The sequence below is a fragment of the Pelecanus crispus genome, chromosome 1 (genome assembly GCF_030463565.1).
Source record: "Pelecanus crispus isolate bPelCri1 chromosome 1, bPelCri1.pri, whole genome shotgun sequence".
NCBI classification, from domain to species: Eukaryota; Metazoa; Chordata; class Aves; order Pelecaniformes; family Pelecanidae; genus Pelecanus; species Pelecanus crispus.
Window position 1 is genome coordinate 212,496,265 of NC_134643.1, and position 18,834 is coordinate 212,515,098.

General features: G+C 36.7%; 1 protein-coding gene across 1 annotated transcript in view; it reads right to left on the reverse strand.

Annotated features, from left to right (window-relative positions):
* The window catches only part of CNTN5 (contactin 5), a 286,998-nt gene that overhangs the window by 49,451 nt on the left and 218,713 nt on the right, over positions 1 to 18,834 (reverse strand). The window contains exons 12-14 of the mRNA XM_075720796.1: positions 18,228 to 18,355; positions 17,122 to 17,297; positions 1,793 to 1,913 (exon numbers count right to left, since the gene is read on the reverse strand). Of these exons, the coding sequence (XP_075576911.1) occupies positions 1,793 to 1,913; positions 17,122 to 17,297; positions 18,228 to 18,355 (425 nt within the window). The remainder of the gene's footprint in view (positions 1 to 1,792; positions 1,914 to 17,121; positions 17,298 to 18,227; positions 18,356 to 18,834) is intronic.

Genomic DNA, 18,834 nt, shown 5'->3' on the forward strand with positions numbered 1-18,834 from the left:
ATAATTTCATGAAAACTGAATTTTACATCAGACAAAAACAGTCACACAGTATAAAGCATTTTGTGAAAATGATGTAAAAATGTCTTACTGTATCCTGTAATTATCCACTCATAGAAACAAGAAAAAAAGAACATTGTAAGCAAAGTATATTTGAATTTAAATTCTGTTATAAAGCAGTCATAGTTTTCATTTCATCAGCAAGGTGGCATGGTAATTAGACACCCACATACATACATTCTGATACTGCTTACAATGCCCTTTGTTTTTTAATCTCAAACCTCTTCCTCAGAGAAGAATTTATTTTCTATATTGAATTCAATAAACTCATTTACATAATGGGTATTCTTAAAACCCAATTTCGTAGCCATTCTGCAGTGTTCTATATAGTAGTAAGCTAAGACATTTTTGTCACTTAGTAAGTTCAATGGCGTTATAGTTGAGATTTCCCTGCCTATCTATAAAGCCTCCAGCTCCTGTCTGAGAGGTAAAGGTAACACAGAAGGTCTTGTGTAACCTGCAAGGATGACTCAGATTTCATAAGGCAGCTAAAATGGCATTATATATCTGTGTTGAGACAACTGAATACCACCATCCCAATAGTGCCATAGCTCATAGAAATCTGACGGTCCTTAAAGTGACTTTATGGAAATATTTAACAGCTACTTTTATCAAAATGTGAAGAGCCCTGCAGTCAGCCAGAAACTTTCTTTATCATTTAAAGCATATATTTGTCCTAAAAGTGATGGATATGAACATATCAAATCTAAAGAAGTGGTGGAATGTGGCAGAATAAGTATTTTTGAAAGATTATAATATCTAAATAGCTTTGAATTTTTTTTTTTTTTAATCTGGAGCTTTTCAAATACTAATAAAATATCTACCTTGATTTATTCTTTAAAAAATTGTATAATCCACAGTGAGGCTACCCAGCTGTGCTACCTAGAGGGATCCATCTATTTTGACATAGCAGCACTCACTAGGTGTAATGCCAATAAGTGGACAGTGAGTCCTCAACTCCCATCAGCCGCTGAACACACATGTGCGTGCACACACACAGAAGTAGTGCAGATTGCAGGAATACTCTGCTTGAGGGAATGCACATATGGTGCTAACACCCTGCTTCGCTCTAAGCTAACTGGAGTCCCAGATCGGATCTGGGATCCTGCAGGACAATGACTTTGTGTTCGTGTGCGTGATCAGGAACATTGAATGGCAGGTAAAGCAACTCAACAGGTTACAGCACTGAGCCTAAAGATGCAGTAAAAATTTGGCGGTCACAATTCCATGTGAAAAAAGCAAATCCCTATGATATGGCGGGGGGTGGTGGTGTTGGTTCATTGTGCATATCTATCATTTCACAAAACACTGCATGGTCCCTCATAAGAAGGGAATGAATATTCCTAAACCATTACACCTGAGGGAATGGCTTGGCCATAAGGTAAGAGGTAAAACATCATATAAAAAAGCACAGAACCCATCATACCTACCTTACATAGGCTTGTGAATGCTAATTGTCTACATTTTAACTAATCTGGCATACTTTTTGTGTTATTTCCTCTCTTAAGACTGTACGTCCATTAACCAACTGTCTTTTGTTTCTCGTTGCCATGTCTGCAGGTCAGTTTATGGTGAAACTGCTTTCAAAGACAGTAGGTTAATCACAAATGTTTTCAGTAGTATAAAATCTGAAGAATAATGCATAGCACAGACGTCCCTGAAGCCCACATAGTTAAATTCCCTGGTACAATAGATTCTGGTGATTGCTTTCAGGTGGCATTATGAGCATACTCACCCCTAACAAGAAGCTCCGTCTCATCTGACACGGTGTCCGCTGCGGTCTGAACCCTGCAGCCGTATCTGCCAGCGTGCATCAGGAGGATGTTCCTGATCATTAGATCTGCAGAGGATGCTTGCTGAAACAGGGATGAAGGACCAGTTTAAAATTCAGCAAATCTGTGTTCAAGGTAGTTCACGAGGGTGTTTTGTACGGTGTAAGAAAGTCATGATTGCAACTTTCATCTTACAACATTTATGTGCCCTAATACCCTCTTTTGAGGATTATCAGAACACTGCATTTATACACTTATTAATAGGGATTAAAGAAGAAGATTTCAGGTTTTTAATAACTTTGACTTTGCTTAAAGCACATGCTGCATATTTGCATGCTCAAAGATGATTCCAAACTAGCACAAAGAAATTAATTAAGGAGATGAACAGAAATATTTTGGATGCAATCCTTGTATTAAAAAAGTTCTCTTAGAAATGAAGGGCTCTTTCTTCCTCTTCCTCTTCCCTACAATGCAGTGACATTTGGAGTATGTCTTGCTACTGTAATGAAATTAAGATAACTTAAAAGATAATGTTGATTGATTTTTATTAACATAGAAGAAATTAATGTTAAATATGATTGAGGAAATATGAACAGATTCTCATTTTTCCTGTTGAAACCTGTATGTATTTAAATCTGAAACATGCCAACCCTGAATGAGTGTACACAGAGAACCAATTCAAATTTTTATTTTTTAGTATTCTAGCCAACAGTAATTGCAATGCCTGAAAGTTATAAGGAGAAAAGAGAAAATTGGAAAGTAGAACAGCCTTTTGAAAGATAAATGGCTTTTGCTAAGAATGTCTGTATTATTTCATAAATTCAAGCGATAATATTAAATTTTGCATGTGCAAAATCATTGTTATATCCAAATTTACCAGATTCAATAAATGTTGCTCCATCATATTTAGTGAGACCAAGTCCATAGATATTGTTGATTTAATAGTCAATACTCAGGGAAAGAACAGGTAAGTGCCAAAATGTCACCCTGACCACATGGCGTAGCAATTGCAGTTTACCTTGTCAATTCTGTGTCCTAAAAATGCTTGCAATTTCTTATTTAATGTAAGCACCAATAATTTTAGCAAATTTCTGTAAGTATTTTTGTTCCTTTCAAAGCATTTTTTTTCTCTTAATATCAAATGGAAATAATTTTAATGTATTAACTGTGTATAGAAAAAATGTCCTGCAAATATCTCTAAATTTCCTTATCATTGCTACTTTGTACGATATGTGAACCTAACATGTTAAGTTTTTTCAACATTAATGTAGAGTTTGCATAACATTATATAATAGTTTACATATAATTAACACTTTGGATATAATTATGTAATATATAATATACAATTATTACACTTATACAATCTATAACATATAATGCACAATTTTAATAATTACACCACCAATAATATATAATTTATATATAGAATCATAGAATCGTTTAGGCTGGAAAAGACCTTTAAGATCATCCAGTCCAATCATTAACCTACACTACCAAGTCTACTCTAAACCAATCAAGGGTAGACTAGACTAAACCATGACCCCAAGTGCCACATCTACCTGTTTTTTGAACACTTCCAGGGATGGCGACTCCACACCTTTCTGGGCAGCCTGTTCCAATGCTTGACGTTTTCAGGAAGAAATTTTTCCTAATTTCCAACCTAAACCTCCCCTGGCGCAGTTTGAGCCCATTTCCTCTTGTCCTATCGCTAACTACTTGGGAGAAGAGACCAACACCCACCTCTACTACTACCTCCTTTCAGGTAGTTGTAGAGAGCGATAAGGTCTCCCCTCAGCCTCCTCTTCTCCAGGCTAAACAACCCCAGTTCCCTCAGCTGCTCCTCATAAGGCCTGTGCTCCAGACCCTTCACCAGCTTTGTTGCCCTTCTCTGGACACGCTCCAGCACCTCAATGTCTTTCTTGTAGTGAGGGGCCCAAAACTGGACACAGTATTCCACGTGCAGCCTCACCAGTGCCGAGTACAGAGGGACAATCACCTCCCTGCTCCTGCTGGCCACACGATTCCTGATACAAGCCAGGATGCTGTTGGCCTTCTTGGCCACCTGGGCACACTGCTGGCTCATGTTCATATATGTATTATATGTAATAATATTTATAATATATTGTAGTATTATATAAACCACTGTTGTATTATTCCACTATTTGCTATTATATTATCTAGCGTTTACATAATCCTATAAATAAAAAAAATATAAAATGTTATATTATGTATAGTACCTTTTATACAATAATATATCATATGATGTAATGCAATAAATATAATAAAAATGTTATATATTATGCATTTGCTAAATTATACTCACCACATTGTATATTATATATTACATATTAATAATTGATTACTATATAGCTAATGTAATATAATATCTATTACTGTATGTTATATATTATATACCAGTGTTTATATACACCTCCTTGGTGTTTCACTTTAAGAAACTTTTATTGAGTGTAGGCATTTCCCTTCTCGGGTTTTATTTACTTTGCTAACCAAGGAAAAATTGACAGTCTTTCCTTGAATGACTTATCCCTGTGTCATAATATTCCTGTGCAGTAGTTCTAATTTGAGGCATTTGGATCCTGAATGAGTAGAATTGTACCCTCCATTCAAAATAAAGTCTTACTAGGGGTCTACATACTGATACTTCTCCAGCTGTGCTGGAAATAGGTCACTGACTTCACCTGGATTCATTTTTGCCTGTTTTTTTGGCATATACTCTCCTGTGCTCAGGTAGTTGCACTCAGTTATTTATCCTTGTCAGTCATTTGCACGTTATGAGCCCCTACTTCATAACCAGTTGTCCATATGTTGATGATCTTGTGCTTTTGAACCCTTCTTGTACGTTCCCATGTGTTATTTTCATCATCTGCTGTACTGGTAATGTGTCCAGTTTTGTACCATACAATTGTCATTTGCATACTTTTATGTCTTATGCCAAGGTCACTAAAGACAAGATGAAATAGGATTGGTTCCAAGATCCAATCTTCCATAATTCATTTTTTTCCTTCTAGGCAGAAGAATTCCTTTCCAGCACATCTTGGCACACCTTCTTCAGCCAATCTTATCTTCTTTTGCATTTTTGGAACTGAACTTGTCATAATATTGCATGCAGCACCAAGGCAAAAATCTTTATTGAAGCATATTCACGTGCAAAAAAAGAAAAGAGAGGTGGGACAACAAGGTTGCCACTGAGGCCAAAGTGAATGTGGGCATGATCTGTAGCTTAATAACCCTGTAGATCTAAGAGTGTGAAAACAGTGGTAGTGTTTTGCCTTTTGAAGTGGCCTCGTTAATGATGTTGCTGGAGGGAAGATACTCAGACCTGTCAGGCTATAATGCAATTCCTATATTCTTGCTCTGGCATATCAGAAATGAGAGCACTGGAAAAGAATATCTGAGTGCTCTGCAGCTCTAAATGCAAAAGAAGAGCATGCACTCCTACGAGGAGTCAACTTCAGAATACAAGTTTTTTAAGTTATCTAGCACAGCAGTGTTTACTAGTCATTGAAACATGGGTTCCTCAAGGTGATTAGTGATTCTTATCTGTTGGAAAGATAAGACCAGAACTAGTCCACATTTGTCCTCTCTTGAGGGTAATTTACATTTAATGTGTGTTTTGTTGTTAAGTGGGAGGAAAAGCGTAATGGATAGCAAGTGTCTGGTTTCATTGCTCAGGAGCTGTTAAAAATCTTGGCTGTCACTGTAACTTCCAGAGGGTTCATGACTGTGTGAATCCTAATATTTTTATCAGGAAAAATACATGTATTCCATCTGCACACCTGTGTAATTGGGCAGACAAGCAGCAATTGAAAGAATCATTGCTCTAAGTGGAGAGCAGTGCAGTACAATAGATCCCCATGAAACACATTTATTACAGCATAACAGGATGGGCAGCCAGCATTGCTCAGGATGTGTGTGTGGAAAGAAATTAAACTCACTGTGTTTAATACAGATGGATATATGCTCAGACATTAGATTCTTGATCATGGGAAATAACAAGACATTTTGGCTTCCATTTAGGTAAGTAGGAGCTATGTTTGACCGGGACCACTAAAAAATACCATAGTATTTGCTGTTCAGTGGTATTTATGAAGTGGTCTTTATGAATTTTACAGACCCTTCCAAGTCTTGGAAGACGGATTATTTTCTTGATCAGTTTATCCTGTAATGAGAGGTTCAAGGGCCTAGAGGGGCTGAGCTGATGTGCTGGCCTTCCAAATCTTAGGAAAATCTCTGCACCATGTCATTGCAGCTGCTGCTTAAATTTGAATGATTACAATCCAGTTTGAAAAAACTGCTAAGCAGGAATGCAGCAGAGACTGTTAAGAAAAGTATCTAAGGTCAGAAACTTTGTCTTCTGCTTTTAGTCTTCTCTCAGTGGAAAAAGATTAAATGCTTCAGCAAAAGCAGAGATATACACTCCCCTTTGGGGAAGACAAAAGCTGGGTGACATGGATGCAAACAGTGTAGAAAGATCTCTGATCTGGACTAACAAGAGTTAGAACAGCCTGGTGTATCAGCAACCATGTGCTCCCAATATTATTCAAATTCCTTTGTCTACATCTAAATTTTGACTTTATTAAGGGTACATTTTTAAAAGCTGCTTTTAATTCCACTGATTTTATACTCTTCTGTGACAGGGCATATTTTGCAATAAGTGCACTATTTCAAAGTAGCATTTTATTAGAAAAATCTATATTCCTTGGTGTTCTGAATATCATATATTACACATTTAGCCAAATATCAAAAGTATTTATATTTGTTCAGTGCAAGCTTCTACTGTGTGGAATATATTTTGTACTTTACCAAAGCTAAGACTTAAAAAACAAATAAACAAAAAAAATAGGTAGGTTTAACTTCTAATGATTTTAAGGAAAGCTAAATGTAACCTTCAAGCCCAGTATCAGCTATGGACATACTGTAATACTGAACACGCTCCTGTTCTTCATTAAGCAGCGAATAAATAATAATACAGCTATCAATGTTATCTGTCATGACTAATGGCTCTCTCTAGGAAAACAAATTATTGTATAATTCATATTATGCTCCTGAGCATCCCATTCATCAGGTTCTGGGCTGCTCCAGTGCTGAGTGCTGTGTCAATCTATTGTTATCTCTGCTCCAGCATGTTATCTGAGGTCATAGTTGTGTCTGCAATGTATCTAATTAGCTTTACCTGTAAGGTATTGCTTGAAGTAATTTTTCACAAGAATCGGTGCTACCTATACATAGCATTTGCTTTCAATGTGGAGATACTTCTCCAAACTGAAAAAGGCTCCAAGGAGCATGTAATATGCATACTTTCCTCAGTGAAAATCACCTTGTTGGGTTCATCTTTTGTACCCATTGCCCTAATGCTGGAGATTTGCAGAGGAAAAAGTCAACTTGCGGAGCACTTGAGTTGGGGAATTAATACTTCTTCAGCCATCCCACACCCCCAGAGAGAGGAAATTGTATGTGGATTTTTTTTCCTTTCTATTCATTAATCCTAAGAGGTTGTGAGTTACTTTGCAGTAAAGTAACTTTTACATATGGTTCTTCAAGTGAAGATAATTACACTGTCTTCGTGTGAGAGCCAGTTCATTATCTTGAGCCAGTTGCTAGGAAACCTCCCTGTTAATCTGTCCATTCATTTTCTGAGTTTTTATCTCTAAACCAAGGTAGTTCATTCAGTATCCAACCTTTTCTTTTGAAGGCTTTGCACAAGAACAATCTATAATCTGCTTGCATTTGAAATGGAGCTCACAGTTACACTGTAGAGCACTTTTTTAACATCTAGAAAGTCTCTTGTTTACTTCCCTCTACCTCTTCCATGGAAGAATTAAATGTTAGCTTGATTATTACACAGTTTATCACATACATTCAAGCTACAGAATAATATGTGGAAAATATATATGAAACCTAGGAACATTAAATCATTCTCTTGTCATTATATAAATCCTAGCTTTCATTTAATCTGTTTCTAATGCTGCCCATTTCCCACATTGATTGTCATACTTCCCTTCCACACTCCAACTGCAGTTCTGTGAGCGTAGCTCTGATTTATCTTGGAAAGAGGGACAAAAAGGCAAGGAAGTTCAAAATACTGGGTATTCAATAGAGATGATGTGGTGACTCACAGCTCTCAGCTTCTGCACTGCAAAGGCCTGGGGTCTAGAAAGGCTGCCTAGTATTGTACTGAGGATTCAGATTGGGAACTCAACCTGGACAACATGCAGTGAAAATTGTCTCTGCTTGGGAAGAATATGTCTGAAAAGGGTAGTGAGACTATTATAAATGATCAGAATTCAACAAAAGCTTAAATCAATGGGAAAAAAGAGTGGGCAAATGCTGACTGCCATTGCAGGAAAACTTTTATGATGAAAGCCTAAGGGGTGTTTCAGTCATTTCTTTACTATGACTACAGGGGTTTACTGAGACTTGCTGGCTGTCATCTAAATCTCTTGACAGTGAGACATGAAGATGCTTTTCTACAAAGTGGTTTCTATACAGAAGAGAATGCTTGGGAGGTACAAAAAGCTTGAAAAGTACCTAAACATTTTGTAAAGTCATATTTTGTATAAACTGAGAACGATAAAACAATAGTCTGTAATTAAATGGGACTGAGATTTGACCCTCAACAAGAATGACCTGGGTTGTTAATGTTATCTTATTCAGCTTAAATGATTTTTTAAAATATAAGCATGTTTTTACAAGTAGCACACAAGTTAGGTGAATTCCTGACCCATACATTATTTGATTTGGCACAATAGCCTTTACTAATGAAATTCAGTCAGATTAAATTGACAAATTAATTCACAGTTGAATTTTGATTGTTTGACATATTTGATTAGCAATGAAGTTTATTTTTGGTGAATTTATCTGAAACAAACTAATGCTCTTACAGAATAACCTCATGGCAATGTTAGCTTTGTATGTACCATCAACAGTAAGTGAAAAAGAGCAATACAATAAAGTTCTTTTAAATGATGCTGACAATTTGTATGTGCATTATGATGGATTGTTGGCTTCAAGCCAACTTCTGTTCATAATACATTTAGCACAATTAAGTACCATTTCATGCAAATTCTCAGGTTTGAACACATCAACCACTTGCCTGTTTACTGCTTATGATGTTTACAAATTGCAAATATTTAGTCTGTTAAAAAGCAGCAGTTTTCTCTGTTGATACAGTGATAATGAAAAATTATATTCTGGGTTCTGTCTTTTAATCATATAAGCACATTTGGAACAAAGAAGATGAAATTATTGTTATTGGTTTTGTTGTGATTAATGGTATGTGGTAGTATAATAATGGTAGTACAGTAGTATCCAGGCTGATGCAGGTTGACTGAGGGATACCTGATAATACACGAGTTGCATTTTCCCCATCTATAAGAAGTGAAAAAGATGGTTTTCAAGGTTTTCAGGTTTGTGGATCCATAAGAATTATCCAGGATAGGTGTGGACCCTTCCAGTGACGGTATTTTTGAGCAGTTTGCATAGAGAAAGCAAGAATAATGAAAAGAGTTGTTTTGGGTGAGAACTGGTGGTTGGGAGCAGATGCCAGAGAGCATTAGGGTGTTGGGAGTGGATAGGGAGGACTTTAAAGTGTAGCCTGAATTGCTGCAAATGAGTTTGGTTCATTTTATTGAGAGAAGGCAGAGGAAGAGATGAAGTTAAATGAGTATCAGATGTTAGGTAGCATGCCATGTACTGGGGTAGTTTTGTGAAATCTAAGAATTAAAGAAAACATAGAAAAAGTATTGAAAATGAGAAGGAATAAGAAAAAAGATGGGATAGGAAGTGGCAAGCTTCAGGATAAAGAGGCCCACTACACTCATGTTGTTAAATTCATGTTCTGTATCTGAGTTGTTATTACCAGGAGAAAAAAGGAAGAAAAGACCTAATAATATGGAGTACCTGTGCTCCTGTTTAAAGATGCAGAAAAAGGGAAAAAGAGAGCATGGAGCTACACATATGATTTGAGTGGAAGGGTGGTGATAGCGATGGATGAAGATGACTGAAATGAAAGCAAAACCCATCTGGGACAAGTGCGGCATTTTGAGAAGACATCAAAATAGGAAGCATGAAGAGCAGACACATGATTGAGATTTCATTAGTGTGCTGCATGAAGAATGTCATGACAGGCTTACGTAAATAGAGATTTATTAGCAGGGTCCATAGATGATGGCACACATCAACTCGAGCAAAGAAAACTACCTAGGTGAGAAAAAAAAAGACAATGAGGAGAGAGCGAGAAAGGGAAAATGGAAAACTTTTCCTGGTGGCCAGCCAGAAAGAGTATTGTCCTCTTGAGGCTCTCTCCAGTGCAGCAGGTGGCAATGAGGAAGGTGATGATGAGGAGTATTTTTTGCCTTTTTTTTTCCCTAGTGCTGTAACCTTTTCTTTGGGACCTACTCAAACTTCCTATATGTTAATGTTGATTGGAATATGTTAATTAAGAGCATTTGTTGCATAGTGATTGATTGTTAAGCTTCTGAGCATGTATATAGTTGGATAATATTTATTAAGTATTTACATGACCATTATCTGCTTTGCTGCACACTGTGGTCTGGTTTACAAAACAAGAGACAAAGGAAGGGGGCAGGAAGGAGGGGTGAGTTTCAGACCAGCGGGAGCTTCTTCCCATGAGACTCCACTATAACAACATGATTGGGGTTTGCACGTGCAAGGCCATGAGAACAAAACCAGGAGATCCGCAGTGTAAGAACTGCAAGGGAGAAATAGTGCCAGGAAGGCTCTGGAAAATACTGCCACAACAGCTTGGGAGAGCTGCAAGTGGAAAATAGCAGAGCTGTAAACAGAAGGCCTTAACGTTAGGAACGCTGATATTGATCAGGTGTTCAAACAGTTGGCTGTGCTGTTACAACCCAGATTAACACTGTGCCATGCAGTTAAATGATCCATTAGCTGCAAGAAAAGAGGGGAAAGAATGGACTGTCATGAAATATCTTTTATTTACCCCAATATTTTTCTCTTTAGAATGTTTCTTGTAAACAAGGGAAGGTACAAAATACCTTAATAGAATAAACCAGTGTAAAAATTATCTGACTGTATTTCATGACTTTTTTATTACAATCATTTTTTTATAGTAATTGGTATTCAGCAATGTTAAGAGACTCACATTTTCCAAAACGCTCAGTTATCTCCCGTCTCCAAAGTAAAATTAAATAGAAGAGATGTTACTGATCATCTCTCTCCCTTACTCTCTATTCATAGCCAAAGGCACAAGCACTTGGGCACACCAGTTTACATACTTGTTTGATTCTAGGAAATGTTTGGAGTGTTCCATTCTAATGCAGCATGCAGGTATGTCTATAACTTCAATCACTTCACTGGGACTGTTTATATCCTGGAAGCAGCACATGGTAAAGTGCATTATTAGACTGTGTTCTTCATTGTGTTCAGATTTTGGTTTGTAGTTACCAGTTATAAAACACACATTTCAAAGTTTTTTGACTAGAAATCCTTATTCCATTTTGTACCCTCCCTGGTTTACATGAAATTTGTGTTACCAAAAGACAAGATAAATTTTTTATTTTGAAACTGCTTCTGATCACTCCAGTATTTAACTGCTGTAGCATGACAAATGGGCAAAACCTGGTAATGAGCATAGGGCTGAAATATCTGGAGATTTGAGTTGACAGTAATGGCTGTGTTCAGCCTCTTCTATCAGCAGGAAAGTATTGTGACAAACAGTGAAACAAATTGATAGCAATGAGGTTGATATAGCAGCATTACCCTGAACAGAAATTCTCTCTGCATAGAGCACGTATCTTCTACGAGACTTTTGACAACTATTGCTGTTTTCCTCAGTGTGGGAAGGAGGGAGGGTGTTAAATAAAAGCCCTATTTAATTAGCCTTGTTTGGTTTTATGTCCAATAAAGAGGAAAGACATTATTATTAACAGCCTGCTGTTTTAATTGATTCCATGTAGTGTAGAACCTTGTGCTGCCTATTTAGAAAATGCTTAGGAAATTTTAATCTTAACTTCTAAAATATGATTAAAACACTACAACAAACTAAGGAGAGACTTGAAAATGTAAGGAAAGGTGCAAAGTTATCCTCTCTCACAGGTTCTAGGTTATCAGATTGAAGTCTCCAGTGCTAGACAGTAGTTAATATATTGGTCCGGCCTGTATCTACTGGCCTTTTTTAAGTGAAACAGTAGATTTCAATTCACTTCCATGTGAACAAATGACCACTGTAAAATATAACATGACAAGTTGTGCTTATTGCTTCCCTTGGTGGCAGTTTCGGTTAAGATCAAAGACCAAGAAGATATTGAGACTAAATCACTTTCCTGAGTGTGAAAGGTTCTCATGCAGGTCAAGGTGAGGGACACTAAGAGCTATGCTGCTGCTTACCAGTCTGTGGATAACCACAATAAATCATTTTGCTTGGCTGCCATAAAAACAGTATTGGCTTTTAAACACAGAGTTGGAATGATGATAGCTGGATGAAAATCTACTTACAATATCAGATGTCTTTAGCTAGAAAAGGGATACCTCCACGACAAAAATAAGGTCAGTGGAGATCTTAGAAAAGAAAATTCTGAATATATTTTGAACAGGACTTCTGGATGTGGCACAAAGGACAGAAAATCAAAATTACCCTAATAAAAGCAAGCAGGTCTATATTTTCCATGCTCAAGTGCTCACTGGTGTTGCTAGAAGGAAACCTCGGCAATTCAGGCTTCCATGCAGAATTGTTTCTATTGATTACACAGATTACCTGTCACAGACCCTAAAACATTATTGAATCCTTTGGTAGACAAAGTAAGACTTTTCTAAAGTCAAAGGATTCTGGGTATAGGTAACCCTTTGTATTATTGTTCTGCTACCAAGTGTACTGTGGAGTTATGCATACACAACTTTTGGGGTGTTTTCCTTTCCTAGAGTGCAGTCTGCACCTGTCACTCTAGTGGATTTTGGTCTCTTTTCCATAATATTCCCTTCATGCACAGCTTTGTTCGACTTGACATCCTTACCACACTTACTCTCTTGCCAGGCAACTCCCTGAAGTAGCTAAATTGCTACTAAAGGTACTAAATCCTTGATGGCTCAGTAAATAACAGCAAAACCACCTTCAATTTGTATAGAAATTAGTTCTCAGTATGAAAAATGACAACACTTATTTTTTTGGTACAAAAGCTACAGATATAATTTAAAAACAAGCAAAGCAATATGTATTATTAAGCAAAGCTTTTCCTTTTAATTGTAATTGCTAGGGAGCATGCAATTTTAGCAAGTGGAAATTTATCTACAGCCCAAATAAATGTTACTTTGGTGATAGCTTTTATAACACTGCATTAAGCATCAGAATGTTCATCATACTTAACACCTGGGTCTGTCACAGTGAAAGTATGAGCAATGCAACCAGTGGTGAGAGGTTGACAATGGTTTTGTTATTAACAAAACCCATTCAAATAATGTTCAATTTGTCAGGCTTTCAAACAAATAAACAAAATGCAAACAAACCCGAACATGTTTTTATCTGATGAAGTATCAGTGTGTGCAGAACAAAATGGATGTATAATTCTATAACTTCATGCACACAAAGGACATTACTCTTCTTAAATGCACTGCATTAAAAAGCATTTTGTTCAGGATCAACTCATGCAATTTTAAAAAAAAAATCTCATTCAGAAATGCAAAATAAGGGATATAGATGGAATTCTATCAGATTTCAAGTTTTCTTCAAGTTCCTTTTTTTTGCATTCTTGAACCTGTGTCTTTATCACATTGTGTATCACTCCTTTGAAAGTGGATAGGTTAAAGGAGATTACATGATAGGAATAACAGAAGAGTTTTATTTTATCTTGTTTTTCCCTGGTACCTGGTCATGCTTTAGGATTTAATGAAGTAAAGAAATACATTTTCATCCTTGTGATTAAATTCACGTGCTCCTGTGGTTAACAGAAATGATAATGAGATACAATTGACAACATTCCACAAATTAGTAAGTATGGGAATTACAGAGTTTTTGTGTCAAAACACAAAAAAATTGCTGTAGTACCACAATTGCTATTTTCTAGTTTTGCATCTCTCAACCGATTCATCTTCATTTCGGGACAATGCAAAAATCAAGATATGCCTTTTGGTGAATGGAGATCTACATATATTTTAACTAGTACTTTCAAAGAGGGAGAAGGTTGTGTCATATTCTGTTTCCAACAGCATTCAGAAAATTTTAGTGAGGATTGTCCTAACAGGGTAAAGTTTTGGTATATCTGTTCTGAAAAGAAGTGTTCTCCACTGCCATCCTGCCTGTAACGTGTATAGGTATTCTCAGCCCTCTTCCAGTTGAGCCAAGCCTACCTTTCCATCCTGTCTTTAGAGTGAAAACCAGAAAAGAAATGTCTTGACATTTAAATGAGTTAGGAACAAGTAAATGAAGCATGGCCTCACCATCTCTTGTGTGAGCAATCTTGTGAAGGCAAATGGAACTAGTCCAGTCTAACGATATCAGGGTCTGACACTTCATTTTGGTATTTCTTTAGAGTTGCATAGTATTTCAACACTGGTTTAACAGTGACAAGGTAGGATCTGATTTTGTAGTATTTTTCAAAATACGCAATGTCTTCTTTTCAGCCTGATTTTATTTTCTGATTAGCTGAAGTTTGCTGTTTGTACAAAAGTATGTTTTAGGAAAAGAAAATCGCTTGCATGCCCCTGAAAAGAAAGATGCCAGATTTTTACTTGATAAACAACTTTTTTTTTTAATCGACTAAGTCATTTAGACATTGAGCATTGACTCCATTATGAGTGATTAATACTATTTTCTCTTAATAAAGTAGCAGTGACTCTGTAGCAACACAGTGAGAAGGAAGTAATAAACTCATACTGAAATAGCTAGTTAAATCTACTAGGTTTTGGCAAAATCTTAGCCATGTGATAACAATAAAGGAATCAGTAATTTCAGTGATTTTTGTATGAATATTTTTCTGAAAATAGTCCCAGTATGTCATCTACCAGCTTCTCACTTTGAATGAGCCTTACTTCTACCAGTTTGAGGGCTTTTTCTGGTAAAAATTAAATTAATGAAGATTTCTTGTTGAAAGATCTACAAAATCTTGTTTTTGTTAAATAAAAATACATTAAATTAGTTTTACTTTGATAGGAGAAATTACTTTGGAAATTTCCTACCCTGAGGATTTTTCCCAGTGCTTAAACATTCCCTTCAGCACAGAAGATTCTGAAACACACTGAAGGAACCATGTAACACAGTTTAGATTTCAAATTTTTGGAAATGACTTGAAGTTAAATTGTAATCATAGCATGTTTTCTTGAATCAAAGTTAAAAACCTCAAAGTTAAAGAAAAAAAAAGAATGATAGATTTCCTTCCTATATATTTAGTGCTGGATTTTGAGTACTGGACTTCCTCAGATGAAGATAAATATGTTAAGAACCTTCACGCTAAGATATACGTTGCTGATGTTTTTCAATTAAAAATCTTACTGAAATAAAACCAAATTTTGAAAAAAAAAAACCCCATAGTGAATATAGTATGCCTTTCATAAAGGCAAGCAGAAGAATAAATTGATTGCAGCTGACAAGATTTTTAATGCAAAGTTAACTTCGAAATATTGTACTCAAATTAGATACATTAACTTTTAAAATTTCCTGACCTTTGTGAGCTTCATTTTTCTCTGTTAACATAGCATGGACATCTGATTTACATTTCATTAGCGGGAAGATTGAGTTAAATGACTGTAGATTCTATTTCCAAACTTGTTCACATTAAGACATTTCTTTCTATTAAGAAAAGTTCAAACCATTTTAGATGGGACAGGTTTGAACTACTTTATCATACTGTTTGATCATATGAAATTGTTTTTGAATCATAGAATCATAGAATCATAGAATGCTTTGGGTTGGAAGGGACCTTTAGAGGTCACCTAGCCCAACCCCCCTGCAGTGAGCAGGGACAGCTTTAACCAGATCAGGTTGCTCAGAGCCCCATCCAACCTCACCTTGAATGTTGCCAGGGATGGGGCCTCCACTGCCTCTCTGGGCAACCTGTTCCAGTGCCTCACCACCCTCATTATGAAAACTTTCTTTCTTACGTCTAGTCTAAATCTATTCTTCTTTAGTTTAAATCCATTATTCCTTGTTCTGTCACAACAGGCCTTGCTAAAATGATTCTCCCCATCTTTCCTGTAGGCCCCCTTTAAGTACTGGAAGGTCGCAATAAGGTCTCCTCGCAGCCTTCTCTTCTCTAGGCTGGACAACCCCAACTCTCTTAGCCTGGCTTCACAGGAGAGGTGCTCCAGCCCTTGGATCATTTTGGTGGCTGTCTTCTGGACCCGCTCCAACAGGTCCATGTCCTTCTTGTGCTGAGGGCCCCAGAGCTGGACGCAGCACTGCAGGTGGGGTCTCACCAGAGCAGAGTAGAGGGGCAGAATCACCTCCCTTGACCTGCTGGCCACGCTGCTTTTGATGCAGCCCAGAATACGGTTGGCTTTCTGGGCTGCAAGCGTACCTTGTTGGTTCATGTACAGCTTCTCATCCAGCAGTACCCCCAAGTCCTTCTCTGCAGGGCTGCTCTCAATCCCTTCATCCCCCAGCCTGTATTGATATCGGGGGTTGCCCCATCCCAGATGCAGGACCTTGCCCTTGGCCTTGTTGAACCTCATGAGGTTCACAGAGGCCCACCTCTTCAGCTTGTCCAGGTCCCTTTGGATGACATCTCATCCTCCTGGCATGTCAACAGCACCACTCAGCTTGGTGTCAAGGGGTAATATTTGAAATCAGTATGCATAATTTTTCCATATGATTCTTATTGACCTAAGTAATGGTTGCACAGCTCATGTGGGGGAGTTGGAAAATAAAGTATACTCCTTGCTATTCAGATATTAAAATATATGCAAGGAAGTAAAAGTATTGTGAGGTGAGGACATACCAACAGCCATGCTATCTGTAAGAAAGACATCAATGCTTACAGCAGCATCCTTTCTATATTAAAATCAGCAGAAGAATGTAAGGAGAATTTGATTCAAACTGCTTTCTGTTCCCTCACAAAGATCATCAGATGCCTCACCAATAATAGGATGTATAAGTTTACATTTAATATCTTCTTGATTAAAACTACTTGAAGTAATTCTAGTGACCTGCAATTTGCACCTCCTCTAGCTAAAATTTCTTTCCAACACTAGTGAAACCAGTTATCTTTCAATTTGGTCAGAATTTGGTAAATGGGAGACATGTAAAAGCATGCAAGTTTCTATCAGTTCGCAGCACACAGATGACAGACTCATGGTCACTTACCGCCTTGATGCTTTCAAAGTGTCCACCTTCTTTTTCAAAGTCAATTGGCTGCCCATTGAGAGTCCAATAGAAAGTGACATCTAGTGTGCTGTCATGAAGGGCTTTGCAACTGAGGACAATGCTTTCTCCAACCGTTAACTCTATCTTCTTGGGAGTCAGCTCTATTCTTGTAGGTTCTTGAAATATAGGAGGATTAGGTACATTTAGATGGAAGTCTCGTTATAGTGAAAGGCCGAAATAATATGATTGAGTTCTGCTTAGTCTACTCAGAGCTTGCATTTACAGTTCGTTTCAAATACATAGAAACAAATATTTAAATATATTCATAATGCACACTAAGACATGACAGTGGTGAACAGGAGGTTCAGCCAGTTTCGTGGAAGCAATAAGGCAGGATCCTAAGCAACAATCTGTAGGACTGCTGAGATGGATTAATTATTTAATTTTATTAGTCTCATAAAAAGCTATTAATTTCTTTTAAGGCTACAGCACCTGGAATCTTGTGATTGCATGAAAATCTCAGTTTTGCCACTTAAAGTAAAAAAGGATATTTCCAGGCATACTAAATATAGGAAGAACCTTAAGAAATGATGTAAAAAGACTTGAACATCTAAAACCAAAACCCATGATTACATAAGAATTCAGCTGAAAAGTGGCAAAAATGTGGTTTAGAAATTAATTGCAACTCAGTGATTTGATTATTGTTACTGTTCTAAGGAACTATCCTTAGATTTTATATTGATACAATTATTACTTTAATCCCAAGCTTTGTTCCCATGCAGAAAAAGATAAGGGTAAGTGAGTCCCAAAGCTAAAATATGTTAAAAGCGATCTTGACTCTTTTACTTATAGAATTAGTTATAATCTGAGTGATTTAATATATATACTAATTCTTCTGACATACATCTATGATATAACAGCTGGAGTATGAAATCTGATGCAAGAATACGACGTTTGACCAGATGGAGATTGGCTCCCTTAGCTTGTTGGACATGCTTTTTTGTTTTGCCTGTACAATGCTTTTGTATGGTTGGTGGGGGATTCTAAGCAATAATGAAATATTATTAAAGAGAAATCATCATTATCATCAAAGTATCTTTTCATACCTTTAACAGATACTGATGCAATGATTTCTGCAGATCCAAATACATTTACACCTTGGCATAAATATCGTCCTTCATCAGACTTGGAAGCATTCAAGATTCTCAGACTCCCATGTGGAAGAACAGTTATCCTGAAAAGGATAAATACAAAAATATATAAATATATCTCTCATACTAGCAGCCAGATTCCATGATGATATCTTTTAGAGTTAATAAATAGGATTAAGGATTGCTGCCTCTATAGCAAGGGATGATGAAGATGATAATTGAATTCTTTTCTGTTTCAAAAAGGTTGTAATAAACCCATTTTACTCCTTCTCCTTCCTTAATTCAAAAAGTTTCAGGGAGGCATCAGTGGATTAGTATCCTTTGACACTTATCAGTGGTGAATTTTAATGAACATTTTGTAAAATGTAAAAAAGGTGATTCTTCATAATTTGTCTTTAAAGCTTCACTGCTATATTATTGTCAAATCACCTTTCAATATCAAGTACAGGCTATTCCATTTAGGAAAAAAATGACCTTAAAAATCAAACTTGAAAAGAATAGGAGGCAAAATGTAAAAGAAGACTAGAAAACACACAAAATTAATTGTATCTGGTCAAAATAT